General features: G+C 45.0%; 1 protein-coding gene across 2 annotated transcripts in view; it reads left to right on the top strand.

Annotated features, from left to right (window-relative positions):
- Positions 1 to 26,480, top strand: part of RFX8 (regulatory factor X8) — a 70,240-nt gene extending 43,760 nt beyond the window's left edge. Inside the window, exons 3-12 of one of the 2 annotated variants that reach the window (XM_059407856.1) lie at positions 4,933 to 5,043; positions 5,623 to 5,676; positions 8,108 to 8,221; positions 9,034 to 9,184; positions 11,719 to 11,777; positions 13,226 to 13,379; positions 15,500 to 15,594; positions 18,512 to 18,626; positions 20,893 to 21,209; positions 26,118 to 26,480. In XM_059407856.1, coding sequence (XP_059263839.1) covers positions 4,933 to 5,043; positions 5,623 to 5,676; positions 8,108 to 8,221; positions 9,034 to 9,184; positions 11,719 to 11,777; positions 13,226 to 13,379; positions 15,500 to 15,594; positions 18,512 to 18,626; positions 20,893 to 21,209; positions 26,118 to 26,258 — 1,311 coding nt within the window. In that variant the 3' untranslated portion in view covers positions 26,259 to 26,480. Of the gene's footprint in view, positions 1 to 4,932; positions 5,044 to 5,622; positions 5,677 to 8,107; positions 8,222 to 9,033; positions 9,185 to 11,718; positions 11,778 to 13,225; positions 13,380 to 15,499; positions 15,595 to 18,511; positions 18,627 to 20,892; positions 21,210 to 26,117 lie in introns of those variants that run through there. The other variant, XM_059407855.1, reaches the window with a different exon arrangement.
- Positions 26,481 to 27,863: the final 1,383 nt, after the last annotated feature.

Genomic DNA, 27,863 nt, shown 5'->3' with positions numbered 1-27,863 from the left:
CTATGCCCCTGGACTCTGACCTCCTCCCAGGTCTTCCTACCTTGAAGACCATTGCCTTGCTTCCAGAAGCAGAGCACTAGTCTACTGCCTTCCTCTTTGCATGTTTATGTAAGTTGAAACAATCAGGTGTAAAGATATGTATTGACTTAGCGTGGACAGAGCAGCTACAGCTCTGGGGATAGTGGGAGAACTGGGAAGGAGATTCCACCTCTTCTGACATCCAGAAAATACTCATTTCCTGTGCAAAGAGGGTTGTCCCTGGGCTCCCAGAGTCTCAAATACCCAGCATTAAAGGGAAATTATCCCACACCGCATGGAGAGGACTGAATGTTCTCCGTGACATACAACTGTCTTCACTATAAGGTATGAATCTGAGAAATGCGATGTACATCTCATTATTCTCCATTTCCTTGTTCTGTGAAGATGCTGTGTTACATCAGAGGATATTATCTTTTCTGAAATGATCATTTTAAAAACCCAAAATCAGAAAGTGTAAGATCTAATTTCCATGATAATTTTTCTTTTCTCTCAGGAGCAAGTTCTACCCATGGTGACATCATAACTTTACTTCTAAGGGAAATAAACCCTTCAAAAGAAATATATGGTTACAGTTACAGAAATTGATTTTTTTTTAACTCCAAACAGGTGCTAATCACCAGTTGTGTATAGAAACCTGGAGGAGAGTTTTGAAATAAAATTGTACACCATGTATGTAAACTTGCTGCAAAGAAAGAAAGAAAGAAAATAAAAGAAAAAAAGAAAAAGAAGAACACTTCATACTTGTGCTCAGAAACAGGTGGTTTACTAAAATTGTTTCTCTGTTATCTGTTCTGTCACAGTGGAGACATCATTGGTTTTGAAAAACCCAATTATAACAACATTATCCAACAAGAAGAAACAGTGAGTATGGAATAAAATAGATTTACTATAATAGACCCTGCAATATTCAATAATTGCTTGATCAAATACAACTGCTTTCCTGTGCTTAATGTTCTTATTATATATGATCCTTAACCACTCACTCTTTTGACCAGGGTTGTTCATTATCCACAGTATGCCACACACAATGCTGGGACAGATGTCCTCAAGGAGCTTACTGTTCACTGTACAGCAGCTGTTTGTGTTTATTTTGCTATAATTAAGAATGATGTATAGGTTGTTAGCAATGGATTTGTGTGAAAATGTCTCCATATTACAGTTATAGCTCTTTGAATTAGGACACCAGAACTATCAATAGCTAATCTATGACATCACACACTGAATTTCACTGAAGTTGGCCAACATGATATGGTAGTACTTTTGACACTGTCTTGTTGACAGGTGTCATTGAATGAATGACTTTTCGAAAGCTTTTTTTGTGACCAACAATCCTGAGGACTGAATGAGATGTGAAAGAAAAGCAAAAACAAAAAAAGCCTACTCTCTGTACTTGAATAGAATACAGTTTCAGGGTTGAGAAACTAAGATAAACATGAAATAACTAGTGTGCTGTGGAATGGGCAGGGTAGGCTGTAGGTAGATTGTGAAGTCCAAAGTGTGATTGGAGGAGAAAGGTTGTAGTGGGTCAGAGTAATTTGGGAAGGTTTCATGGAAGAGGTGGCCTGTGTTCATTTACTATTGCTACTATAAAGAATTAACACAAATTTAGTGGCTTAAAACACAAATTTATTTTCTTACAGTTCTGGAAGTCACAGTCCAGCATGGTTCTCACCAGGCAAAGATCAAAGTGCTGCCTACAGTCTTTCTGGGGGATGTAGGGGAGAATCCATTTCTTATCTTATAGCTTTTGAGGCTACCCCTGTTTCTTGGCCCATGGACCCTTCCTCAGTCTTCAAAGCCAGCCAAGGCAGGCTGAGTCTTTCTCACACTACTACCCCTCAGGTTCTTTGCAGCTGGGAAGGGCTCCCCACTGTTAAGCACCCTTGTGATTACATGGGGGCTACCTGGATGATCCAGATAATCTCCCCATCTCAAGGTCCTTAACCTTAATCACATGTGCAAAGTCCCTCTCACCATCTAAGGTTCCAGGGGTTAGGATGTAGACATCTTTGGTGGTTATTATTCTGCCTGTCACAATGTACTTTAGCTGATCCTGGAGGGGTCACTTGGATCTTCTTTTAGGAAGCATTCTTCTGGAGGGCATAGTTTACATTCATGCTGGGAGGTGTGCAGGCAGTGAGGAGGAAGAGGTGAGGATTTGGGGGAGCCATAGACTCCAGGTGGGTAGAGAGCCTATCTATGCCAGGTTGAGAATTTACATTTCACCTATACAGAAGACTGGTAGAGACTACAGGCCACCATTGAGGCATCTTTAGCAGGAGAATGACAAGATACATTTGCTTTGGGGGTGATAACTGAGGGACCAGTGTCATTAAGGATGCAGGAAGGACCAATAGCATCCAGGAGAATTGATAGGGGAGGCAGATAATGCCTAGAGGGTCAGATATTGACAAGAGTGTCCCCCATTGTATCTCTAGGGTGTGACACACAGTACGTTCTCACTGAAGATTACAATGTCATTTTTTGGAAGTATTGAAAATCCCAAACTGCATTTGATATACCTAGGAAATCTAAATGAATTTCCCACTTTTTTCTTTGTCATTTTGCTGAATTATTTTTCCAGAATGGGAATCCCTCTGATTCTTTCCTGAATGCCTTCTGCAGAAATCCCAACTTCAGTGTTTCTGAAACATACTTCACTTTAGAGTTTATATTGTAAAGGAAAGATTTCAATTTGTGATTTTAAAACAATTTTTTGAAAAATTTTTTTCTGAAAGGAAAAAATCTTTTCATAGGAAGAACCTGGAAAGAATTAGCTCCAGGAACACGTAACCTTGCTTTCTATTATTATTTTTTTTTTAGTAATTGATTACTTTCACATTTTCCTTATAATGATTTCTTACATTACTACAATAGTATGTAATGTATAGTATACATTACTATGATAGTACACTGATAGTACATTCAACTACATTGAACAGGTAGAACTGTGATTTTTTTTTGCCACGTTGAAATGTAGAGATTTCTGCAGCAAGACAAAGAACAGTCTTCCTGGAACTCTGGCTCTTGACTGGATCGTCCATAAGGCTCACTTGGGAGGCTGATTAAAATGACAGATTTCTGCCCTCGTGTGATCTACTAGGGCCCTAGGGATATGAACCCCAAGTGCTCCCGGGGATTCTGATGTAGGTGGTTTCAGGACCACACTTGAGAAACACTGGCTTTGATCATAGCAATATCAGTCTCAGGAGCATTGATGAATACAGGAGGTCAGGGTGTGCTATTGAGAAAAGGGATGTAGTTAGGGTAAGATGTGGTAGGTAAGAGAAGCTAGCCAGAATTGGACTGGATGATTCCTTAGTGCTTCTCTAATAGAAGATGGACGGTCAGGCCAGTGAACTCCACAAAACTGCCCATCCTTCCAGATGACCCACATCCACACACTACAAGGGTTGCCATCCCATGATTCTAAATGAAGCCAGTGTTCCAAAATGGGAGGAATAGGGGTTGAATAGCACCCAGTGCAAACTCAGTGAGAACCAAACAGCACCCACTGGAAATGACATCCTTTGAGATGGCACCTTTCCTGCAACTACTTTTATTTATTTAGACACCCACGCCTCTATTTATTCTAAAAATATCAGTAAGAGGAAATTCAACTTGGTATCTTCACAATGTTAAGTGCATAGTGTGCATTTTTTAGGGAGGGGATCAATTGCTTTCATCAGATTCTCAAAGGGGTTCAGGACCACAAAGAGTTAAGTAGTACAGATTTCAGGACACTGAAAAGACTGTTGACCATGTCTCCTAAGTTCCCCTGATCCTCATTGTGATATGGGTTGATAACAAGGGAGCATGAGAGAATGAGGAAGCTGGCAGTATCTGTTCTCGATTGTGTGTAGCGGCTTGTGGGATGGTGGCCAAGGGCCACTCCTATCCATAAGGGTGGGTGCAGGAGGGTGGGTGCAGGAGGTCCAGAAGGCCACTCTGCCGTCATCTGGCTTATAGACAGGAACATACTGCAAACCCGCATAAGCAATCTACTAAGCAAGATATAAGTGAGTAGCTCAGTGAGGCTCTAAGTATATGAGATCTGAGGATATAAGACCAAAGGATGAAATACTGATCTTGGAACTGTACTGTCACAAAGCAAACCATTGGGTTGGAGAGAGAATAAAGAGAAGAACATTCATGCGTGTGGCAATCCAACGTGGCAGGCTTCATGAGCTCAATTTCCAACTCCTAGAAATGAGATGGAAATTATTCCAAAGTCATTCTGGAAAACCTTGAAGAAGTCATTTAAAATAAAATCAAGGTCCTGCAATCAACCAGGAGTGATCCTGCCTTCTCTTGCTCAAAGGGGACAGCAGGAAGGAATGCTGAATTCACTTCCTGCCATGTTACCTTTTCCCTCCTTGATGAAAAGGTTTTACCGTTCTGTAATTTGTCCTCCTGAAGTCTGTGCTCTTCATTTTCTTTGGTAGTCAGGCCCTGGGATTTCTGATATTACTAACCATTTTTATAATACAGGCATCATGACCTAGATAGGATATGGTTTTATTTCAGAGGAACAGTTATATAGACAAGGATTGTATAAATGTATTTGTGGTATTAAATTATTCATTGGTAGTATTTTTTATCACATGTTACTATACAGCATATATAATACATGAACACAAGAGTGACACATTTGGGTAATATACTTAGTCCTAACTACTTCCTGATCACCAGAGTTTATAGAATATAGGGAAAAGTTAATATTCTTTAGAATGAAGTAAGGGGGAAAAGTTGCTTGGATCAATATGTCCAGAGATGTGGTTAGATGGTTACGTAGAACATTAACCTGTAATGGTAATGTGATTATTACATGGTTTATATGCAAGAAAATGCATTTTATTTTCAAGAGATAATCTATGTGTAAATGGTTTCTAGTGTGAAAATCATTCTCCGATAAGGACAGACCCAGTTGGATCCCCTTTGTCTGAATTCAGGAGATGTCCATTCTGGGAGCAAGAACTGGCAAAGAAGTATTCCTACAAAATGGTAGGCTTGCACATATGGGAGAAACTAACTTTTCATGCCTCTGATGCCCGGAAGATGTCTTCTTATTTTGGCTGTGATCATTTGAACCAGATGGAGTAATATTTGCCTTCTCCCAGAACTGTGAGCGCCAACATTCCCTCCCGGAGTTGGTGGCAGTCAGGAAATTCAGGTCTTCCTCTCACATGCTATAGAAAGGCTCTACCTGGGACCACTGTGTCATCTAGAATGAGGGCTTCCCTATGACAGAGCAGAGAACAGATAGGCAGATTTTCTAGAAACTGGGACTGGGGAATATGAAGGGGGAAATTGGGGTTTAGGGAGAAAGATGCCAGAGATTGGTGGCCTCTTTAGTGGGTGATACAGACCCTAGACTTTTGACATCAAAATTAAAGCTATGTCTGTGTTAGGCCAATGATGTGTATGCACTGTGCCACCTAAGTAGACAACACCATTAGAGCTCAGCTGTTCTCAGAGCAGAACAACATAAGCAGCAGCCACTAAGGGCTTAGAGAGGTCATTGAGGATCAATTCATTCCTGAAGTGACCTTAAAATTGAAATCATTTTCCATATCTTCCTAGATGGCCTTTCTTGCCGATGAATACTGCAACTATTGCCAAGATATTTTACAAAACGTGAGGAACCAAGAACTTGAGAGGGTAGGGTTTTATCTATAAAATACAAGTATTTATGACTCATTATTAAGCATTTAACTTGAAAAGACCCCCTCAAGGGATGCCGAGTGGGAATTCATTGCACTGTAGTCCTTAGAAGTCACCTATTTATGGACACTGAGGTGACATCTGGGTGATATTTTTATTCAGTTTCATCACTTGAAAATTTTCCAAGGTGCTAATATAACCTTATGCTTCAAATATAATTCAGCTGTTTTTTGATAACTAATTCCTGCTGATTTTGAGTAAAATACTAGTAATATTATTTACCTTAGAATTTTCAGTAATGCTAAAGAGCCATTTTATTGATGCATGTTAACTAAAAAAGAAGCAAGGGGTGCCTGGGTGGGTCAGTGGGTTAAAGCCGCTGCCTTCGGCTCTCTGCTTGGCGGGGATCCTGCTTCCTCCTCTCTCCCTCTGCCTGCCTCTCTGCCTACTTGTGATCTCTGCCTGTCAAATAAATAAATAAAATCTTTAAAAAAAAAAAAAAAGAAGCAAGACTTTGAAGCAGGGTCATCTGTGTTGTAATGACTGGGTTTTATTCTAGAATTGGCTGTGGAAAACACAACCAAATCTTTTAACCATTCTGAATTTTATATTTTGTTGTAGAAAATCCAGGGAAACAAGCACACATGTAAATAAAAGCTTTTCTGATGTACTCAGTGTTCTAAGTACATGAACTTTGGGTGATAATATTCATTCAGCATGAGTTCATTTAGTACTTGTTCAGTGTAAAGCATTATAGTGAAGCAGACACATTCTTCATTTGCTCATCAAACTTTAACTTAATTCTTACCTTGTGACTAGTACCATTTCTGGAACTAGGAAGGTATTCTCCATAAGGCTTAAGAGGTTATAATCTGGTGCTAAAAGGAGCAATATAAGCCAAAAAAAATTATAAATGTGATACAACATGGCAAGTTCTAGAACAGCAGTTTGATTAGATTGTTTTGGGGGCAAGGAGGAAAAATAGCAAAAGTATCTTTTTTTGAGAGTCTACCAAGGGGAAGCCATGATGCTATTGATTGCAGTAGAAAAGCAGAGGTTCAGAGACACTCAACACCGCAGTAGGAAAGGAGTTCCAGGTAGAACCAATGATGTAGGCAAGCAGCAAGATGTTCTCAGGGGTGACATGGCAGAAGGGTCACTATGACTAGATGTAAATATCTCTTAAGGAGAGAACCAGAGGAGATGTGGAGAAAGTAGTCTGGTACTAGAAAGAGCTTCATGCCCTGTGAAGAATTCTGATTGACTGAGAAGGTGGTGGGGAGCAGTGATGCAAGACTGCCAAATCGGAGCAGAGGGCAATGAGGAGATTTTGTCATAGTCAAGGTGAGAACTGAGGCAAGGGGTCAAATCTGGAGCAGTGACAATGACATCAGAGAGACAGATGGAAAAAATGGGAGAAATATTTCTGAAGCAGATGCATGTGTGCATCTGGATGACTTTGGACAAGGGTGGTGAGGGAGTTAGCAGAGATGAGCCCGTGGTTGCTGCCTCATTCATAAACCCACCAACCCGCAAAACCATGCTCCAAAGTTAAAAGAATTAAATAATCTTGTGTATACCACTATTGCATTTTTTGTTCAATATCTGTGAGCCTCTTTGGAGATGTCTTCCCTAGAATTACTGCCCCGACAACTGGATTTCAAATCATTGGCTAGTCGTCAGGTCCTTTGAGAGCTGGCCGTTACTTCCTTGACAGCCTGTGTACAGGAATAGCTCCTTGCCTGGAGTCACTGGCGGGTCCTGTGTCAGGATTTCAAAGCCACAAAATATCTGAGCCAGCAAAAATCCTAAAAAGGCAAGGGTCTCAGACTGGCCACCTGGTTCAATAATCGAGTCTGAAGAGTCCATATGGGCAAACATAAAGAAAAGTAAGGAAGCCACCATTTTGTTCCACAACAAAAGGGGTCAGCGGAAAGCTCCACGGAGAACGATACCAGTGCCCTTTTGCTCACACAGTTCTTAGGTGAATTCTAACTTATCAAGGAGGCCTCTTGGATGACATACTGTTACATGTCCTTCTGAGCTTACAAATAATTGAGGGAATCAGTCAGTCAATGAACATTTGTTCTAATCTGTGGTCTGTTCCCTGTGGCCAGATCCTCATCCTATTACAAATCAACAGGAGCCCCCTTGTGGTCAGAAGCAGCCTTCATTCTAGAAAACTCAAAAATGACATTTCACATCCTCCCACCGGCAATTCTCACTGGGTTACTGGAAAGAACACTTCTAAAACTCAGCTTGGAAAAGCTGATAGGCTGAGCTATACGTTAACTGGACTGACATTCATCCCATTATCATTTGGGGCTGATTAAGTATATAACTGCAGATCGGTCTCACCAGGTGCAAAATGAGTTCTTGAAGGTAGGTTCTGTTCCCTCATCAGGTGGAGGACTTGCTCACTTCCTTCTGGAAATCTCTGCAGCAAGACACAGTCATGCTTATGACATTGCCCGATGTGTGCCAGCTCTTTAAATGCTACGATGTGCAGCTATACAAGGTAGGAAAACCTTTGCTTGCCTTGCCAGTTTGTGTCCTTCCCAGAAACTGTTACCAATGCTGGTGTTAGAACTGCAGCCCTCCTGTTCTTCAGGCTCCGGGGACTTCAGGCCCTCTAAGGAGTAAATCATGATGTTGATGGATCCTTTTGATCTTTCCCTAAAACTCAGCTTTTCTTTATGAATTTGGCAAGAGTCACCTCATGGAAAGAAAAAGCCAGTACACCTGGTGACCTATGGTTCCAGGGATTAGTGAGCCTTGCACTGAGTCAAAGTTCTTTCTCTGGTAACCTCAACAAAAGAAATCTTTAAAAAGAGTAACTGGAATAATTGTTTTGGAATATACAGAAGTGCCAGGTTTTCTCATTGCTTTTTTTTTTTTTTTTTAAACGCTCGACCTCCAGAGCAATTATTGTTATTTGGAAAATCAGTTATATATAATTTCTGTGATTCTGAATCTGGTCACGAACCTTTACCTCTTACTTTATTATTTTTTAGGGAACAACCTAGTGTTTCGATGTGTTTAACACAAAGGTTGAAGACTGGAGTCTGGGTTCAGTCCTTATGTAGTTGGGTTTGATTTGCCTCCTATGGGCTAAAATAGTGTTTCTGAAAATTTGGAATCAATTATCAATATTTGAAGATCTTTGGGAAAAAATACCCATTCTGGCTGCACACCCTGCACACTGAGCAGTGGCAAGGGCTGCATGGTAGCTTTCTCTCTGAGTTTGTGGCCCAGCTGAGAGCGACCACTTATAACTAGAGGATGTCTACTGTGGCCAGCAGTCACAGCCTCTTGACAATTCTGTTGTAGGGAATTGAAGATGTTCTCCTTCATGACTTTTTGGAAGATGTTTCTATTCAGTACCTGAAGTCTGTCCGGTTATTCAGTAAGAAATTTAAGCTGTGGCTACTTAATGCCTTGGAAGGTTTTCCAGCCCTTGTACAGATCTCTAAACTCAAAGGTAGGTTTCAATGAAAAAAATCAATTCTGTGAGTATAGATGAAGTTTCTAACTTTCATACTGAGGCAGGACACCTCAGCTGTGGCTTAACTCTTTTCCTCCTGTGCTAAACTGCAGTGCACAAGGTCTGACTGGTTCGAACTGCTGGCCTTTTCTGGAGTGCAGTGTTGGGTCCTTCTGCTAATCCATCCATTGTCCCTTATAAATACTAACATGGGCTTCTGGCAGGCCCAGAGGGTTAGAGGTGCAGGGAAGGTGCTGCTGACTGTGGCCCAGGCAGGGGAGTGGCCGGCATTGCATCCATCCAGTGGCTAAAGCCCGCCTTCTCAAACCAGTCCCCTGAGGGCCACCTACAGTCCGTGGGCTCGGTGGCCCTGTAAGCAGGCCTGACCAGGGCTCTGGCTCCAATATTCTTCTGCTTCTTTGTGCTTTGTGTGGCTTCACAGCAAGCCTTCCAAAAACATCACTCCCTCCTTAGACATTCCCCCTTGTCCTTAACTTCTTCACACCTCTTGGGCCACTGGGGCATTCACACTTCTGTGGTCTCAGTCTCCACACTGACTTTCTAGAACATGTTCCCTTTCATCCTGCTGCCCGAAGGTAGCCTCTGGAGACTACTTCCCCAGGCTGCTTTTGCCTCAAGGCCTACAGCAGCTTAAATGCCAGCGCTCTCCCGCATGTGCGAAGACAAGGTTTTTGGTCCTGGAAATACCTCTTTCCCCCCTTCTGCTTCTGTGAGGTTTTCTACCACAGCCTGTAGCTGCCTTCAATGTCCTTCTCACCCAGGCCCTCCTCCTCCTGGGCCAGCTTGCTCAGGGCTGAGTCTTGCTTTCTTTGCATGCTCTTTGCTGTCTTCTCAGAGTGCCCACAGATCAGGACCAGCTCTAGTTTTAACCCACCAGCCCTGCTCTCCTTACTGTGTTCAGTATTCACACTGGGAATCTTCCCATGGCCAGGCAGGGACCATGGGCTATGCGACTGCCAACCAAGAATCAGCAGAAAGAGGGTGCTGCAGGGAGCGTGAGGTCTGGAACTTGCAGTGGCAGAGGGTCCATGAAGTGAGGAGACAAAGCCGCACTCCAGCCTTCCTGTAGGGACTTCACTCACCACTCAAGCCTGGTCTCCCTCTGTCCCTTCCCGAGACTACTTCAGAACTTCTAGTTGATCATCCTGCCTCCAGCCTCACCCGCTGGGTCACACTTCCCTCCACCCCTGGCGATGGCTCTACACAGTGATCAGACCCATTAAAACCTTCCATGGCCCCTGCCGCCTGGTCGATCTGTGGGCTTTCACTCACTATCCAGCATCATTTATAGCTTGGCCTCTGGCCTCATCCTTGTCCCCAACCCCCTCCCTCTGCTCTGGTGCTCCTCAGCAACACAAGACGGGTTGTCTCCAAAAAGGCCCTTATTCCTGCTCCTGTCTCTGCCTAGACTGCTAGTCCCATCCCCAACCCCCATTCCCCTCACCACCAAGCCCTCACCCCTCCCTAACTCCTAACTTGCACATACTAAATGAAGCCACACCTAACCCTTCTTTCAAACAGACCTCTCCCTCCCCTCTGCACCCCCACACATCCCTTCCTTGCTTCTTCCCCAGGTGGCTCTCACTGCCAGGTGCACTTACCCTGCTCTGGGGAAGGCGTCTGCACTTCTGGCGACCCCTCCTCAGAGGGTGAGCCCCTAGAGGGTAGCAGCTGCCCTCCTTTGTCCAACAATCCGGCGAACACCCAGCACACATTTATGGAGCAAACACTGCACAAGTGTCCCTCATAAATATTTGTCAGATGAATAAATGCACACACCCCCTTTATGTTTCCTCTTTTCACCCTTTCCTTTTCTTGGATCTCTTTTCTTTTTTAAAGATTTATTCATTTATTTGAGAGAGAGCAAGCAAGCATGGGGGAAGGAATAGAAGGAGAGAGGAAATCCTGAAGCAGTCTCGCCGTTGAGCACAAGAGTCCAATGTGGGGCTGATCCCAGGACCCTGAGCTCATGACCTGAGCTGAAATCGAGAGTTGGGCGCTCAACTGACTGAGCCACCTGGGCGCCTCTCCTTGGGTCAGTTGCTGAGGAGAGCCCTGGAAAGATGACCTTGTTGGGGGAACTCAAAATGCCTAAATTCCTTTAAGTAGGCACATCAGAGGCTGGGAGTACATCACATTCCAGCATGGAGGGGTGGGGGGAGTGGTCTTAGTCAAGTGGCCTTTGCCAGCATCTCCTAGTCATTCGGGAAAGAGTCATGCTTATGCTGTGCGTCCCCTCCCCCACTCTATACATAAGAATTTGAAGCTACAGGGACACCTGGGTGGCTCAGTCAGTTAAGCAACTGCCTTCGGCTCAGGTCATGCATGATCCCAGGGTCCCAAGATCCAGCCCCACACTGGGATCCCTACTCAGTGGGGGGCCTGCTTCTTCTCCCTCTGCTCCTCACCCTGCTTGTGCTCTCTCTCTGTCAAATAAATAAATAAAAATATTTATTTAAAAAACTTGAAGCTACAGTATTAATAATGGCCACGTGTATTGTTCTTAACAGAAGTGACTGTGTTTGTCAAAAGACTAAGAAGGAAGACATACCTTTCCAACATGGCAAAGGTAGGTTTTAGCCTAAAGGACAGGAGGGAGCAAAGCAGTTTCCTAAAGCAAAGTATGTATTTCCTAAAGCTGCAAGTGTGCCCTAAGAGCCGATGGTAGCTCCCTCTGTGGGGAGTCCATATCTATCCCTTTACAGAGCAGAGGGCAGACAGGAGGACCTTGTTGGCCACTAACTGGGAAGGCATAGTGTGCCCAAAACTCTCAGCTAGAAGCCCACCCCAGTGCTCCCCTGCTCAGAAAGGTTTTCCCCGTAGGAGGAAGAAGCAGAAGAAGTTACAGAAGAAGACCCCTCATAAGAGCCGACCAGGGCCAGCCAGTGTCAGAGATGAAAGGACATCGAGGCAGAGCCTAGAAGAGACAGACAGGGCCCTTCACCCTGAGCGCGGCCCCATGGACTCCGTGGGTCTGGCCTGCCAGAAAACTTTTCTCAGCTCTGACCTTTTCCCTCCTGGGTTATTTATGCAGCTTGAGGAAGGCAGAGAAGGGCTGAAAGAAAGATTCTGTAATTCTGAAATCCTGTGGCCACCAGATCAGGACAGCACTTACACTGCTATCTGTTCCAAATCGGCCCCAGCTAGGGAGCAGCGCTGCTGGGTCCTCCCCGTCACCATCTCTGTCCTCCCAGCACAAGACTCTCCTCAACTTCACGTTTCCCAGGCTTGTGTCCTGCCTGTGCTCACAGCCCATCCCAATCTCCAGCATTTTCTCATTCCTGATTGGGTCCACTGGTGATGGCCAGCCCATGCACCAAGCTCAGGCTCTAGAGCCACGCTGCTCTGAATCTTCTTTCTGAACACGATGGCTTGCAAAAGTTTGCTCAGCACCCCAGGTGCCCTCAGGCTCCTCCCCCATCAGATGGAGGAGGCAGCGTCAGGGCCTGCTTCTGAGGCTGAGGTTGAGAATGACCGACTGCTCTGTCCATGGATCCCAGAAATGGAGGGGATTGGGTGTCCCTGTTGGATGGCAGAGGAAGTCAGCTCCCAGGGGCTGAATTCATGGCCTGAGCCTGCAAGCGGGCAGTGTCTGAGTGCCCACAGTCCCCCTCCAGAGCTGGTCAACACTGGCGTCCAGGGAGCCTCACTCTCCTTGCAGAGTTTTAGGAAGAGCCACCACGCTGCTCTCTAGAGTAGCTCAGGCTCATGGACTGAGGTGCAGAGAACAAGAATCAGGGAAAGGAAGAGCCACAGAGTCCCGAGAGCCCTGTCCACATCTGCCTCTGAGCAGAAGCACTCCAAATGGTGATTTTCAGAAAGGCCATCCTAGAATGTGTGCAATTTGCCCATTTCGGTTGTCATGTAGGATTCAGTTTTCGTGGATAATACCCAAATCTACTTCTCTTTCTTCTCAAAAAAAATTTTTTTTTAATCTTAGTTGTTTGGAAAAGGGGAGTTAGGCAAAAGTAAAAGGACAAGATTTAATGAAGTATTATGGTTCTCCATTATTTTTAGACTATGAGAATGGTATTGAAAAATAACAGGAGAGTCAACGTTTTGAAGTCAGATCTACATGCCATCATCAGTCGAGGTGCTTTGGACATGTCCCAGAAAGCCCTGCCAAGTAATCCAAGTAGCACCGTCCTGGAGACACACGCGGAGATGAAATGTAATCTTCCCTCTGCACTATTGGGACTTTGGGGATACAGTTGGGGTTGGCACGGCCATCACTAGTTTGTGAATTCTTAATAGAGGTAGAACCTACTTTCCTCTTTGATATTCTCATTTATCTGCTCACACATCTCTGCCTGCAGGCGTGAGGAAGGGTCCGCCAGGCCACCAGTGCTAACGCACGTTTGCTGAATGAATGAACAGAGGAGGATGGTTGTTGCTTCCCAGTATTTCTTCCCGAAAACCAACCTGGAGTGCCTCCTTTGGAAAAAACATTTCTGCATCGATCTTGTACATGCAGATTCAACAGCATCTTTCCTAACTGTCCAAAATGGATTGAGTTAGCTCCCTGCCTTGCCAGATTCTGCTGTCACTATTGTTAGCATCACCAAGTATTATTTTTAACAAGGTGAAGTTTAGCTCTAATATGGTGCTCTTACCATATTTCACTATTTTCCAAACAAGTGATGTTAAATATGTAGATATTCCTGCCCTTTGCTATCTGATAGTTGTAAATATCTTTCAGGGGAAAAATCTCCCTTCCACAAAGAGCTCAGCAAGCAGGCTGACAGCATTGCTTCATCTCCGGGAAGCCAAAGTAGTGAGAGAAAGAACTGTCTTCACTCAGGGGATTGAACCTGGGTGCTATTTCAGCGGGAGAGCTGTGGAAGGTGTATGACCTCCTTTCCCAGACTACTGGTGAATCTCTAGGCCTTTGTAAGAGAGTCACCAGGAGGGGCCATGAGAGCTGTGCTCCATTCATATGCTTTCCAGACTCTCCACCAGGATGGCCTGGGAAGGTCCAGCAGCCTCACCCTCCATGAGCCTGGCCCTGTCCTGATACACTTACTATGCGGACAGCTGCCTCCCCAGAACCTGTGGGCTTCCTCAGCTGTCAGCTGTGGCTTATTCATCTTGGTCCACCCAACATCGCATTGGCACAAGGTAGCACTCACGTACCTTTATAACTAGATGAATACGTGGACTCAATAGTGCATAAATGCACCACAAGTTATCCTGGCCTCTTTCTTTGAAGTAGGGCTGACTTTGGTAGGATTATACCGGTTATTTAAATACTTAAATAGATCCATACTTGTTGGCAGGTCACCCCTGCCCCTATTGCCTGGCTGTCCTGAATCCCAGCTCTTCCCCTCCCAAACAAGTAATGAGAAGGTAAACCCCTAACCTAGCAAACTTCAGCGATGTGGACAAGCCGGGCTCATTGGTAGGAGCCCAAAAGGCCCTCCTCCCAGGCTACTGGCTCTCCCCCAAGCTCTGGGTGGTCCCCAAAGCATGCTCTTGCCCCTAGCCAGAGTCTAGGGAGCCCCAGGAGGGCACGAGGCCAGTTCTCCTGTGCTCCTACTGGCATTCTTGTGACTAGAACTTCCAAGAGAGCACAGAGCCAGCAGGAGACAGTGTTCTGGTTGCCCCTGCTGGCGTCTAGTAGGTAAATGCTTGCGGTGTCCCTGGATGATCCTCCAGATGAGACCTGGCCAAGCCTCAGTCAAGGCCATGGCAACATCCGCAGGTTTCTAAACTCTGCTTGTTGCACAGCCGCATTCCAAAAGTTGGGAGAGCCCAAGGCTGTTCTTTGCTCGGTGCTGCCTGTACAGGTAAGGACCCAAGTCCTGACGTCACACTTGCTTGGGGCTCCACCCTTCAGGTCTGTACTAACTGAGTTTATAGCCCCAGGCAAGGCACAACCCTCATTGGCTTTGAAGTCCACCTTGAGTTTAAAGGACACTAATAAACTACCCCTTTTGTGAAACAGCAAGGGTAGGTGAGCTCACGTCTGTATCGTGTGATGAGCTCATCTGTAGCTGAGTTCTGTATAATTATAAGGTGTAGTTATTATTATTTCAAAATATTTTTTTCCATTTCAATCAGTGACAGAGGTGGTTCCTAAGAGGCAAGACCATGTATCTCTGAACCAGCTGACAGCAGAGGTGACAAATCCAGCGTTAGAAATCATCCTTTGCGTTCAAAAGGAGTGTGAGGCTCCAGGGAATTCCTTTGAACTGCCATTCCAGTGTTGTCCCCTAGGTCACCTGGTACACAAATACGTACAGTAAAATCCTGCTACTTCGCTTGCAATCTTTTTGTTTCTTTTGTTTACAGGTTTAAGCAGTTTGGTTTCTTTGCTGGGGACATCCACAGATCTAAGCATATTCCTGAATTGTCTGTCATCAAATCTCCAAACATTTGTCTTCCAGGTACAAAAGGGTGCTTTTTTTTTTTTTTTTTTTTTTTAAAAAAAAGGGAAGAAGGGGCTGTTGAACATTCTAGCTATGTTTTAGCACCAGTGCCCATGCCCTGAAAAAGTGAAAGAGTTTTCTCTGGCCAGAAATGTATCAAGGCTGGTGCGGGTGTTAACAATAGGGAAGCGGTGTCTCACTCCCTCTGCAGCAAGGCAGGAATCAGAGGCTGGCACATACAGGTGTGTGTTTGTGGGTGAGCGCATGCGCTTGGGTGAGCGTGTGTGGCCTCAGCTGTGTGTACAAGTGAGCTTGTATGTGCAGATGAGTGCAGGTGCCAGTGGATGAGCATGTGTGTGCGGATGAGCATGGGTGAGTGCAAGCGAGCACGAGTGTGGGGTGAACATCAGGGTGCCAGTGAGTGTGTGTCAGGGCAGGTGAGCATGTGCACGCAGATGAGTGTGGATGAGTGCCAGAGTGTCTAGAAGGAAGAGGGATTTTGTCCTTTTGGGGAAAACAGTGTTGGTCTGGGTATTTTGCAGAACCATCCAAGTGGCAGGCTTGATTTCACAAAATCAGAGATGTATCGTTTTAGATACAGACGGGCTTGGTCCTTCTGGTCGACTTGAAACTCGGGCGTTACTTGAATAGGGCGTTGCTCTGGCTTGGTTGTCCCCATCCTTGGCCTCGGCAGCTGCACTGTGAGAGCTGAGAGTACTGTCGGAGAAAGCCACAGCACCCTTGCTCAGTGGTGCCTTGGGGGTGGTGGGTGAGGAGCTGGGGGCTGTGCATTAAAACCTAGGCCCAAACAAGGCAGCCCAAGGCTGCCCGCCTTGAGGCATTGTCCCCCAAAGGCTGAGGCAGTCAGGAAAGGCCTTGATGAGGGAGGAGGTGGGATTTAAACAAGATGTAGAAGGTGAATAGGATTAAAACAATCTAAGAAAGGGAACAATGTTTACACGAGGCTGGCAAGAGCAGAATGAACATATGGGAAAATGGAGGACCATTTATGGAAGAAGCAGACGTCTCTGGAGCAAAGAGCTAAGGCTTGGAGGGCCTGTGCTGGAAACACGACTTTGGGCTTTCTCTGTTAAGCCTCCAGTCACATTTCTTTCTCTCCTTCCTGCCCTACCTGTTCCTGTCTGCATGCCTGTCTTCCCCATCAGAGAAAAGGCACAGGTAAACCTAAGGCCACAAAGACATCAGGTGACAGTACAGTTGCACACTTTAGAGATAAACCAGAAAACTTTGCAGGAGGGAGCTTGAAAGTCAGTGCCAGCCCTTGGCAGGTGTCTGTTTCCATCCTTTGCTTCTGGGTGATAATCCTTCCAGATGCTATATGGCTTTGATCTCTCCTCGTTGGGCTTTGGCAAAACCCACAGGTAACAGTGTAAGTGTGTCTCCGGTCGTGTTGCTGTGGAGACAGGTGTTCATTTGACAGCTTCACCCATAGACGCTTTCAAGCCCCTGTTCCTTGTTTTGGGTATTCTCTCCACCTCTGACTTGAACCAAGATGAGCCCAGTAATGCCAATCCTACCTCGAAGCAGCCCAAGAGGCTCGCCCTATTTTAGACCATGTAACCCTCAGTGTTTCCCCAGACTCCACCCCCATATCTTCAGCCTTCACAAATGAGGCATGCTAGAAAAATGGTATTTTTGTAATCATGCCTTTGAAGGACTTGTTTTTGTACAACAGCTTGGCTGACAAAAAACAGACTATTGTCAATAAAATACTCAGACTGTGAAAATGTAAGCCCTGAGGCATCTCGGAGATGACTAATGGCTCCAGTGGCCAGCATCTGGCAGTGTCAGCAGAGGAAGCCGGCCCGCTGGGTCACGGGTAGGCTCTCCCAGTTTTCAGAGCGGTTGTGGCCCAGCAGCAGTTTCTGAACAGGGGAGCCTGAAGTGCCACGTGGGTGGCGAGCAGAGGAATGCGCTACAGCATCCAGGGTTTATGTTTGAACCCTTGTGCAGCATGCTGGTCACCCAGGGCTACTTCTCTCCAGCCTTTTCAAAAGTGTCCTTGTGTGTGTTGAGTGGGGCTTCTCCCGGGGGCCCTGAGTTAGGTGGGCAGAAGCACCAACAGGGGGACTGGGCGCCCAGAGGGCAAGGGTGCCGCTCCTGGATGGAGTCCACCAGCTTCCAGAGCCCGGAGCACTCACAGTGGGCAGAGGGAGGAGCAGCAGAGGTGAAAAAGGGTGCTCCCTCATTTCTCACCAGTCTCAACATCTCCTCAGAGACTTGCGGTCGGCCGCATGTGTGGTCCACATACACGATGAGACTTAGGAAGCCTTTAGGGGCATTCGTTCCAACACATACCCACGAGATTCATAGGATCCTGTGGGTTTGTAATCCAGAGCAAGTGCGGCCCAAGGCGACTCTCCGTCTTTGTGGAGTTCACAGTCCCCAGTATAGTGCCACTCAGGCTGTCCGCTGGCTGCCCAGGTGGAACCTTCTGGGCCTCAGGTCATGCACACAGCAAGGTGGCCAGCTTCGTGCTTTCCAAAATCAGCACCCTTTCTTTCCTTACTATGGGCTCCCGAGCCGCATTTGCACCCTCTCGGACTTGCCCAGCACACAGCAGCCAGCAGCTCTCTTGGTGGCAACTGCCCGGTGGGCTGAGCGAGGCTGCCTGTGGGAGTCCTCTCCTGGCCTTCACAAATGACTGCTTTTGAAAAACTGTGTGGGATCCAAACAAAAAATGTAGGCCAGTTTCCCACCTCTTTCCTTCTCTCTACCAACTTCAAAGAGTTCTGCCCTGGAATCATCTCTGCAGGAGATGCGGGGAGACCAGAACTAGGCTAGTGTGCCTCTGCCTCCCTTCCCGCCTGGGCCCCGTGGGAGCGTCTGTGCATGGCAACTGTGATCTGTGGCACATGATCTTCCTGATTTTGTCATAAACCCCAGCGTTTTTTTCCTCACAAAAACGGAATAGCCAAGCAGAAGCAAAGAAGAGTTTATCAAATTGGCCGCCGGCTTCCAGCTAAGATGGAATTTCCTTCTCACGGCCGTGAGCAAAGCCATGACTCTGTGCCACAGAGATAGTTTCGGTAAGTCAGAGAATACAAGACATTTTGAAATTAATAATGTTATTACAGGATAGCTATTATCTGTGTTCTACATAGAATCCAGTCATCTTCTTTTCACCTTTTTTTAAAAAGATTTTATTTATTTATTTTTGCAAGATGGAAGAGAGAGAGAGCACAAAGGGGGAGAAAGAATAGGAGAGGAAGAAGCAGGCTCCCTGATGAGCAGGGCTTGATCCCAGGAACCTGGGATCAGGACCTGAGCCGAAGGCAGGCGCTCAACGGACTAAGCCACCCAGCCTCCCCTCTTTTCACCTTTTTTTGTAAAATACAACATAGACCTAGAAAGCCACGATAATTGTTTTTTTTTTAAAGATTTTATTTATTTGACAGAGAGAGATCACAAGCAGACGGAGAGGCAGGCAGAGAGGGAGATAGAGGGAAGCAGGCTCCCTGCTGAGCAGAGAGCCCGATGCGGGACTTGATCCCAGGACCCCGAGATCATGACCCAAGCCGAAAGCAGCGGCTTAATCCACTGAGCCACCCAGGTGCCCCACGATAATTGTTTTTTAATGGCATCATGATAGTCCATCAAACAGTCTAACCAAGCTTCCCTTTCCCGCTCCATCATGGCTGGAGGCATAAGAATCCTCCTCTTTTTTTTGAATTGTGTGCTTGGGTGTTTTTAGAAAAGCACCCAGGGAGCCAACTGAGATGGGGGGGGAAATGGGTTCTTTGGGGGGCCCAAATTTAAATTTCATGAATAGGGATTGATACAGTCACCATTGTATGGAGAGAGCGGAAAGAGCGAAGTGTAGCATCCATTGCAAACTATCTGGTCAAATAGGCAGACCAGTATTGCCAATGCTCTGGAACTCTTTCGACGGTGGCTGCTGTCAGCTGCCAGGTAGGGGACACCCACTAGTAATGAGACTCTTCCATTTCATGGAATCCAAAATGATTCTGCTGTATGCTAATGCTCTCCCAGAGCAAAGTGATAGAGCAGAGCTCATGTGCTGGGCTCATGATAAGAAACCCAGCCCTGAAGCTGTTGCCCCCAACCCTACCGCTCACCCTCTTCGGATCTCCCTATGGTGTCCAAAAAAGTATTTACACTGGGTTTTCCTCTTCACACAGTTAAGTGGGCCAGGGATTATTGGTCAGGATTATTCCAGACCCGGTCGGGACATCCCACCCCCCCCCCAAGATCCATCAGGCAAAACCAAACATTATATAAGGTTTTGAAACGGACAAAAATTTGTTGTAAATGGACCAAAAAGCCTTTGAAATAGGCAGAAGATTCAGCACACCCTTCTGAGTTATCTCCAACCTTCCATTGTGTTTGAGTTATTTTACAGCTCTCTGTATTGTATCAATAATAATGCAAATGATTCTCCCCAAGGGAAGTGCAGACTAACGTGTCAGGTGGGTCTATGGATTGCAGCCTTGAGGACAGATCTGTGGGCTTCGTTGTGTACATTCTTTACTGTCTATTCATGTTCAGTGCTTAGAATTCTCCTTTGAACCAGTTGGCAACATTTTATCATCTTCCTCTTTAATAAATGACTTACACGAGATCTTTGACACATGTTCATTTTATATCTGTAGAGAGCCCTGGTTTTACCTTCATTAAGAAAGTGTCTTTTAATGATAGCCATAAGCCAGATCCCCATCCCCCCAACCCTGCCTCACTTCTCAGCTGAACATTAATTATCCTTCTTTCCTGGAAGACCAAAGCCCTTGGGATTTGGATCGGTCAGCTGAGTCACGTGCCCTCCTGTCGCTCCTACACTATCTCCCTGACAGCTGCCCTTGCAGGCCTGCCAGGCTCTCTTCCCTGCTTCCCTCAGCAGGAGGCTGCAGCATGGGGAAAGCAGCGCTACATTTCCAGCCTCCTCTCCGCAGCTGGCTCCCTCCCGTACTCTGCCTCCCCATCTCCTCCCAGCCTATCCCTTACTGCCCCGTATGCCAACCACGGGGCGCTGAGGGGCACATTCTCCAGCTCTGGGAATAATACCTCTTTCTCTGTCAGATCCCTCACACTAGATGGGCTCTAAGTTCCCTCTCAAGGCCAGGCTATTTAGCTATCTGTGCTTTCTGTCCAAAAGCCACCTTGCTAGAGTTCATGGGTTTGGAATGCCTGCCCAGGATCCCTCAGGATCTGCTACAGGTGTGAGAAGGCCCCACTACACAGGAATGAAAAGCCTCAGAAAAGTTGGTAGTTTCAGAGTAATCTGCTTATTTGCCCATCTGTCTATCTAATTATTCATTTGGAGTTATTTCAATGTAGGCTCCTGGCATCTGTTCCATTTGCTGCTTTTGGAATTTGTGACTCATCTACTTCAGTCATGCATAGAAGAGGAAGAGGAAGACGATGACGTGGGAAATCTCACGGAAATGCTACCAGATGACCAGTCTCTTGTCCAGCCAGACCAGGACCCTTTCCACCCTCCAGATTCTTCACCAACTCAGGAATATGAAAGCCCAAGTGTAGATCCACACCGAGTGACCCTGAAACACATGGGCCAGAGCCGATGTTCCATGGGTGTGAGCAGTGTGGTTCTCAGGGTCCTGGGCTTCCTGGTGGATGCTGACACGGGCAATAAGGTACAGATACAGGGCCCCCAGCTTCTGCAGTCTTTGTAAACAAAATAAGAACTCTAACATGGTTAGGAAGCCCATAAAGATCACTTTGTACTGACAACAATACACAATTCTAGATTTGTCTTTGATTTGGGAGATTTTGCCAGAGGTGATTATAGTAGCTTATCTGTTGATCACTGGTCAGCTCAGGTTCATGGTGCATAGATAGGTCCCCGGCACACTCAGGGGTATGGAATATTTGAATGGCCTGGGTCTCACCTTCCCACAGCTTACTAGGCATGGTTAGACTAACTGAGCTAACTGAACTAAGAGAGAAGCACTGAGCACACCTCTGGTGTTTTGGATTTTGAAAAGATGGAATTGGGGTACATCCTGAAAGATATAAAAATGAGAATTGCTGGGGAGCCTAGGAGGCTGAATCTGTTCAGTGTCCAACTCTTGATTTCAACTCAGGCCGTGATCTCAGGGTCATGAGATCAAGCCCCATGTCCAGTTCCATGCCAAGCATGGAGGCTGCTTAAGATTCTCTCTCTCTCTCTCTCTGCCCTACCCTCCTCTAAAAAAAAAAAAAAAAAAAAAAAAATTCTCTCTGCCTCTCCCCATCTCAAAAGAAAAAAAAGAATTGCTATTTTAATACAAACTATACACCCTTTATATGCATTATCTCAAAGCCTTACAATACTGCAGAGTATCTGCTCTTATCATTTTCATACCATGCTGAGTTCACTGAGGCTCAGAGAAGCTAAGTGACTTGCACAAAGACACAGCAAGTAAATAGTGGAACAGAGATCAGAGACCTGGCCTGCCTGATCTCCAGTCCATTCTTCTCCCACAACATGAGATCAGAGGAGGTGATCCACTCCCCAAGGGGAATGGGACTCAGATTGCAGAGGTCAGAGAGGGGGGTCCTCTCTGAGTGCCAGAAAGAGGAGCCAACCTGATGGAATAAGCAACTGAAACTCCTCTGTTGACCAAGGAAGCTGGCGGGGGCGGGGGGGGGGGGGGGGGGAGGGGGGGGGGAGAAAGGGGATGGTGTACCTGGAATTAAAAAAAAAAAAAAAGTGACCTTAGTACTAATTTCTAAAACTTCTATAGATGTGTTTGGAAGTTTAGCCACTTTGCATAGTGTTTCTTCTGCACCCTCAAGTTTGGTCTTCTTTTGAGATGAGGAGTTGAGTTGGGCAGGAGATCCAGACAGAGGCGTCGCCCTTCACCGGAGTGAACAGTGGTCTTGCTCATGGAAATGAGTCACAGCCTGAAACTGTCCATGCCCTACAGTCCTCACAATAACCAGACCCTCCCAAGAACCTTTCCTTCCTGAACAAACCCTCATTCCAAATACTGCAGTGTGCAGAGAACCCTGTTAATTTTTTTTTTAATGAAGATTTATTTATTTTTTGAGAGAGAGTGTGAGCAAGGGGAGGGGCTGAGGGAGAAGGAGAGAATCTACAAGCAGACTCCCCACTGAGTAGGGAGCTTGATATGGGGCTCAATCCCAGGACCCTAAGATCATGACCTGAGCTGAAACCAAGAGTTGGACACTTATCCTACTGTGCCACCCAGGCGCCCCCAGAGAATCTATTACTGAGCACTACTTAGATGGAATGCCAAAAATTATGTAAGCAGGAGCAAAAGAAATGCCTCTCAGGTTTACAAATTCTGTCTTTGGTTTTTGTTTTCTTGGGGATTTATAAGAATCTTTAATCAGCTAACATATATTGTGATAGAGAATCAGATAGAGTGTGTGGTGTTTCCCAAACCTCTGTGATCATGGAAGTGTATTTGAGCATTCTGTAGAGTTAGTGGTCTTTAAAGATTTTATTCATTTATTTGACAGAAGGAGAAAGACAACGAGAGAGGGAATACAGGCAGGGGGAGTGGTAGAGGCAGAAGCAGGCTTTCCTCTTAGCAGATAGCCTGATGCAGGGCTTGATCCCAGGACCCTGGGATCATGACCTGAGCCCAAGGCAGATACTTAATGACTGAACCACCCAGAAGCCCACAGTTCATATATCCATCGGCCATTGATGCTGTTGGTGGAGTATATTCAGATGTGTGTCCATAAATAAGAAACTCACCTCCCCTGAGAGGTGTATGTGAAGCAGACATGACAGGCATAAAATAGGGATATAGTGATATACTGATCTCAAGTCAGGAACCCAGCTGCAGGGGCAGGAAAGCGGGGCCCCCTCAGGAGAGCAACAGCTGGAGACAGTTAGGGCATTATTCACAAGCTGGTACATCAGGGCTAATGGCAGAGAGAAGGCCCATTTAGACCCAACTGGCCAGGCTGTGCCCAGCAGAATGTCTCTCCGGGCACTCTGACCCTCTGGACAATGTACCCTGTTCTTGCAACAGGGCCCCACAAGGGCTGGCCCGTACACTCTGGAGCATTCTATGGAACCCTGCCAGGACAAGCGGTTGTGCTGGGTGCTCAGCTCCAAGTGTGTATATCTCTACACTCACTGGTTGGGGAGATAGCTAAGACTGTAGACAATTTGACATGACCCTTGGTCACCAGAGTAACTGGGAGTAAACTTTTACTTCTTGGGCCACAGTTGAAAGCTGGTGGAGAGCAGACACTGTCAGCTCCTTGTGCTGGACATTTAAATGCACCTTTTCAACAACCCAATGAGATGTACCAACATTACCCCCATTTCACAAATAACATAACTGAGGCTCATGAAGGGTTGAGTAATATTTCCAGGGTCACCTTGCTATAATTGACAGAGTAGGGATTCAAACCTTCATAGATCTCTGTCCCTTCCTAGCACCCTCTCTCTCCCCAGAAGATGCTACCATGTGCTCTAATTCCAAAAGCAGTAACTTGGGAATAAATTAAAAATACCTTAGACTCTGATGATTTGGGAACGTAAGTGGGCAATTCTAGTACATAACTTCCTGGGTTCAAATGCCCTAATTTCCCTTCTTAGTTGACAACCTTGATTAGGTTGCTTAATTTATCTGTTCCTCAGCTTCCTTATCTACAAAATGGGAATAATAATATCTAATTCCATAGGACTATTATGAAGTTTAAATAAGTCAATGATTGCAAAATTCTTAGAACGTAGTAAGACCCCATAATCATTAGTCATCATTATTATTTCTCCAAAGAAACTTAATCTGAGTCCCTTTCCATGACACTCCACCCAATCCCCTAGCATCTCCAAAGTTTGTTGCAGTGGGGTTTGACCTATATTTAATTGGTGGAAACAGTAGAGAAATACATTAAATACTTAATTGAACTACATAATAAAGCAATATAGGCAGATGAATTTCAGGTAACCCAAAGTAATATGCATTAGAGATAAATTAAACCTGCTTCTGTTTGTGCATGCCTGCTGAATTAGCTATAATGACTTAAACACTCTAACACCAAAAAGTTATGCTCATCTAATTTTTATTGCATTTATCATTCAGCATTTGCACTCCTCATCAACAAAAAAGCACACCCTCTGTGTCCCATCTGCATTCATCTGCCACGAGTTAACAGCCCATTCAGCTGCACATCTGTGGCTTCCTCATTCTTTGAACAATTTAGTGCTGCCCTGCACCTATGAAAACATCCAGAGTCAGCATTCTGGACTGCCGTATCCATCTGTCACTCTTCTACACCCCAGCAGCATTCAACATAGGAAGAGTCATTAACCAATGACTCTTTTCATGGTTCCCCCCAGGAGTGTTTAAGAATAAAGTAAAAAAAAAAAATCACAGATACTAAATAAAGAATATTCTTTTAAAAACATACCACACGGAGGGTCACCTGGCTGGCTCAGTCTGTAGAGCACGTAAATCTTGATCTCAGGCTTTTGAGTTTGAACCCCACATTGGGTATAGAGGTCACTTAAAAAAATATTTAGAAATAAAAAATAAAAACATACTATGCATTTTTCAAGAATGAAAACATGGCAAAGATATTTAAAAACAAGGGACTCTTGAGCTATAGGACAAAAGTAAAGACCACTTTTTTGAGAGAGAAGAAACACATCCTCTCATTGGGTGGTGATGGTTATTGTCAAATTTAGGGAGAAAGAGTGAGAAATACTTTCACTAACCTTGCATTTGAAGTTGTCTTGTGTACATCTTTGTAAAATATATTCACTTATGGAAGGTCGAGGGGGTTATCTATGAAACCAGACCAGGAAAATATGTCTCTATCCATTTGAAAGTAATTATGTCCAAGGATATGCTAATCTCAGTACCATCAGAACTAAGGGAAAGAAAGCATAGTATCCTTGTTTCTCTGATAGGAAACCTTGCTCAGGCAAATTAGATGGCTTATCCAAGAGCAGGCCCTAAGCTAACATTAGAATCGGTGAGTCTCTCAAATCTATTACTACCCAACTGATTGTTAATTTAACCAATGACTCTTTTCATGGTTCCCCCCTGGCCCTTATCTATTGGTATACTTGATGAATGGTAGAGGGAGAGTCTATGTGGGAATTTGAGCCAAGAATGCAGGGATTGGTATCCATCTGGAAGACAGCCCAAGTGAACGAGCATTGCAACCACATGGAGCCCCTTAGACATTTCACAGGTTCCTTCTTGATTTTCACAATGAATCCACGTTCTCTCGTGTCTTTAATGGAAGAGTGCTGGATTGATCTTAGCAACTCACAAACAACAGGCCCATTCTTTTTCCTAAAGAGAGCCCGCCTGCCTCACCCTCCATGGGCCCTCTTTCTTGTACCATCTCAGGTTTGAGATTCCTTCCTTGAAGTCTTCACCAGGCCCCGAGCGTTCCTTAAAGAAATTAAGATCTCCCATAATATGAACAAATAAAGACAGAAGCTTCCACTTGAGATCCCATGGTGGGGTGAGGGCATGGTAGAAGAGTATAAATGGTGGGTCCTGCAACAGGAAATAACTTTTCCTTCTATCTTTGCCTTTTAAAACATTTCCCCCTTGCAGCTCATCCAGCTATTACTGGAGGACAAGGCCACAGGAAGCACAGTCCGACTCAGCGTTCCTGTGGGACAAGAAGCCCTGGTAACCCTAAAAGATGGACAAAAATTTGTAATTCACATATCAGATGTACCCCCAAAGCTCTGAAAATATTTTTTTTTTTCTGGGAAAGCAGTGCTAACATATAAGATTATTTATTTGAATAGGACGTAAGAAAACATAGATTTTCCCTTTTAAAAATATATTAAATGCTAAAGTTTTTGTATTGATAAGAAGATTTTATGTACATAATAGAGGTAGCGTTGTCTATGGTGCGTTTATATGTATTTCAAGAAGTTCGTTTTGATGAATCATATAAACCGATTTGGAGAAAAACTTTTGCCTCTATCGCTTTTCTTCGGGGCCTTTCAGGTGTGTTTATCAGGAACTTAACAGAAGAGACATTTGAGGAATCTTGTTGGGAGTAGAGAAATAGATCTCTGGAGAAAGGTAAAGTCTGAAGAATACAAACTGATACAAGGAGTAGAAGGCCAGTGGTCAGTTTTCTTCCCCTTGGTAGTGCCTTGATTGAAATAGAATTTGCAGAAAGATCCCCTCAGGCAGTGAGGAACAGACAAAATGCAATTTGATACCGACTGTTAGGCTTACACATTGGTCCATTGAGAACATTCTTAAAGGGAGGTCAAATTTTGAACCCAACTGTGTCTGCAGTAAATGGCGATATCCTGCTTTGAATCACTTTTTATTCCTCTCTTTGTTGCAAAATCCTAAGAAATGCTGAAGCTAAGAATAGATCCTTGTTAAAACCAGACCCATTTTTATGTAACTGATTATAATATTTAAAAGGAATTTAACAATTCATGCTTAACATGATTTCTGGCATAAGTGGAGATAATGGAGAATATTTTATTGAGCTCATGTTATTTAAGAAATGAATTAAATTTCCCTAAATGCTTGGAAATTTTAAAGAAACACAAGAACTTTATGTTTCTAGATTCATTAAGAATTATTCATCTTTCTGGTTAAAGAAGTATCATTTTTCAAGGCCCTCTACTCCCACACTTAATATATTACCTCATTACTTAAGCTCTCTGAGAGTTGTTTGTCAAAGACTAACTCAAAGATATTCCTTTGCTCACTGTTCAGTGACCCTGCGTATCATTTGTTTGCTCACATGTAAGTGGAGGGGTAGGAGACTGAGTCAAGGAACAAAGGTAGCACCAAGATGTATCCGTCTGGGAACAGTGAATTTTGTTTGCATATTTGGGGATAAACTGATTAGCTGAGAGCCAGCAGAGGACATAACGTCCTTGAAAAAGCCAACCAGGTTTATCAAAGGCACTAATCTGAATTGCTTCTCTCTGGGGTTAGAAGTTAGGGTACAGATGAGGGTGGATAGTAAGAAAGAGGAGTTAAAGGGGCTACTGGGACCCTCATAATGTTTCCAGTTCTTGGCTGGGGGGTGGCCATACAAGTGTGTTCACCTTGTGAAAATGCGTCACGAACATTATGATTTGATTTACTTTTCTGATATATGTTATGTGTGAAAATGTATTTTTAAAAATAGAAGGCATTGCACACATAATGGGGACTGTGTTAGAGGTTCCTGGTGGGACAATGGCTAAGAAACCTGAAAGATTTCAAGAGATAGTGAGCCAGGCTGGAAAGCCTCTGAGGCCAGCGAGCACCGATGTGAAAATGGGACTACTCCACCATGTATATCTTTGTTTTCCCCTCTCAATCCACCTCCCT

The sequence above is a fragment of the Mustela nigripes genome, chromosome 7, assembly GCF_022355385.1.
Source record: "Mustela nigripes isolate SB6536 chromosome 7, MUSNIG.SB6536, whole genome shotgun sequence".
Lineage (NCBI taxonomy): Eukaryota > Metazoa > Chordata > Mammalia > Carnivora > Mustelidae > Mustela > Mustela nigripes.
This window is presented reverse-complemented; position numbering and strand designations above follow the sequence as displayed.